This window comes from Crocodylus porosus, unplaced genomic scaffold (genome assembly GCF_001723895.1).
Source record: "Crocodylus porosus isolate Cpor-Errol unplaced genomic scaffold, CroPor_comp1, whole genome shotgun sequence".
Classification (NCBI taxonomy): domain Eukaryota; kingdom Metazoa; phylum Chordata; order Crocodylia; family Crocodylidae; genus Crocodylus; species Crocodylus porosus.
Window position 1 is genome coordinate 950,479 of NW_017728939.1, and position 2,357 is coordinate 952,835.

The following is a 2,357-nucleotide window of genomic DNA, read 5'->3' on the forward strand; positions in this document are numbered from 1 at the left end:
TGGTTCAAGCGCCTACATTGAACACCTTCAAGAGTAAATTGGATGCTTATCTTGCTGGGATCCTATGACCCCAGCTGACTTCCTGCCCTTCGGGCGGGGGCTGGACTCAATCTTCCGAGGTCCCTTCCAGCCCAAATGTCTATGAAATCTATGAAGTCTATATTCTGCTGTCATTACAAAGGTGGAAATCCAGACTAGCTCCATTCACGTCAGTGCGTTTACTCCTGGGTGACAGTGGTATAAATGAGCACACAATGAGGCTCTTGCTGGGCCAGTTGTATTAGACTCAGCGCAAGAGGATACGCTCCCATGCTGTTTCGGCTGCAATACAAACTGACAAAATGTGCAATGGGCTCTCAACTCATTTGGCCTCAGCACTGTGGGCAGGGAGGCTGGGATGGAGAAGTGATACAAAGGCAAATTTTCAAAGAAGTTTCAGAGAATTAGGCCCCCGAGACCTACTGGCATTCAGCAGCAGTCCACCGGCCTTGCAGGGCATAACTTCGTGGTGAATCAGGCTGAGCACTACAGGTGCGGTTGCAGGGCTCTGTCAGCAGGAACATGTTGCTCCTATTCACTAAAGAAAACTCACTCGTTTCCTAGCTCATTTCTAACTCTTCTCTTTTGCTTTGCTGTTTGCTATTTTGTATTCCACCATGACCAACCCACAGAACATTATATAAATCAAGCATACGAGCAAGCAAATCCAGTTTGTCCCAACCAAGCTCCTGTGCTCAGTTACAGGATGAGATCAGTCAGAGATAAATAGAAAATTCAGAGCAAAAGTCGTACATCTGAAACATTCAAATGAACCTACCTTGTTAAACTGAAATCTCTTTGCTTGAGAATTAAACCCCTTCTTTTCTGAGTTTGGGATCACTCTTGCATTGTGTTTATAGGGAACGGTGGGGCCTGTATAACCTAAAAGGTAGAGTCAATCAAACAAGATCCTGAATATGCAGATATGGGAAACGTGTAATTACAGCTCCAGATTCCATTTTCTGTAGGATGCATCAATTAAATGCAAATCTAACTTTAAGGACGTGTTTGGGTTAGGAAATCAGCATCTGGTTTTGCATGTAATGTCCCTGTTTTATTTATGGTACAAAGAAAAAAAAACATTGCTGAATGGTGCTTCAGGGCTGATATCAGGCTTTGGGAACTGCTGCAAAGCCACTATTACAGCACGTAATAGAAAGCCTTACTAAGAGGCATGCTTAAATAAGGCATATTTTTAGCCCACCACAGAGGGCTGAAAGTATGAAAGGTTGGACATGTCCTGGAAGATGCTGTCACCCTTAGTTCCCATTGATCTCAGTGACAGTTCAGGTTGCTCAGCACCTCATGGTAGGGAGCTAGTGCTTTCCAGCATTGCGATCAAACTCCTTGTCTACAATGAGGTCAGGGATTACAGCAGACAGACACCAGCAGCCACTGATGCTTTTACTACTAAGTTGATTGAGCACCATTAAATGGCATCGTGGAAAAAGCACCGGTGACTTGTCTACTTCACGACCGGAGCTGTATTCATGTTGCAGGAGTCTAAGCAGCCCAACGAGAGCAATGCAGAAATGGAGCCTGACATGACTGAAACTGGCTGTGGATATAAACTGTGCTGGATATCACTCTCTACCCATCAGCTTCACTACTGGATCCCCACTGTGCTTTGAAAAGATGACATGTGCACAGCTATATTTTCCTGTCCTCAAATGAAGCAGCTATTGAGATGCTGTTCTAGTTCGTGGCACTCTACCTTTGAACACTTTTCCAGTGTGCACAGGGTTTATCCTCTCAATGCTGGAAGTTCGAGGCAGGCTCTCAGAGCAGGCTTCCATGTTACACACCAACTACGGCTCCGACAGCAGGAATGACTCTTCTTTGGTGGCTCACCATTTTGTTTCTAAAACACCGGTCGGAAATATAAAAATGCACGTGGATTTAGAGTCCAAAGAGGCTGCAAGTTCAACACAAGCAAAGCTTACCAACAACGGGGACGTCCTTTCCACTCTGTGCATGCCAGGGGATGCAAAGTGGGGCGGGGTGAGATTCTGTTCTATACAAAATCCTTCACCAGGAGGGATTCCCCAACTCCCTGCAACCAGTTTCAGTGGTGCTCATAAGTTGAATAGGAGCCAGCAGTGTGCCCTTGTTGCCAAGAAGGCTAACAGCATCCTGGGCTGCATTGGTAGAAGCACTGCCGGCAGACTGAGGGGAGTAATTATTCCCCTCTATTCTGCACTGGTGAGGCTACATCTGGAGTCCTGCGTCCAGTTTTTACAGATTCACCAAAGTTTAGGGTTGGAAGAGACCTTGTGAGATCATCAGGTCCAGCCCCCCTGCTCTGAGCAGGATAGACA

At 46.1% G+C, this 2,357-nt stretch overlaps 1 protein-coding gene across 1 annotated transcript in view; it reads right to left on the reverse strand.

The window, feature by feature from the left end:
* STPG1 (sperm tail PG-rich repeat containing 1) overlaps positions 1-1,998 on the reverse strand; it is a 15,623-nt gene extending 13,625 nt beyond the window's left edge. The window contains exons 1-2 of the mRNA XM_019547532.1: positions 1,754-1,998; positions 818-921 (exon numbers count right to left, since the gene is read on the reverse strand). Of these exons, the coding sequence (XP_019403077.1) occupies positions 818-921; positions 1,754-1,835 (186 nt within the window). The 5' untranslated portion in view covers positions 1,836-1,998. The remainder of the gene's footprint in view (positions 1-817; positions 922-1,753) is intronic.
* Positions 1,999-2,357: the final 359 nt, after the last annotated feature.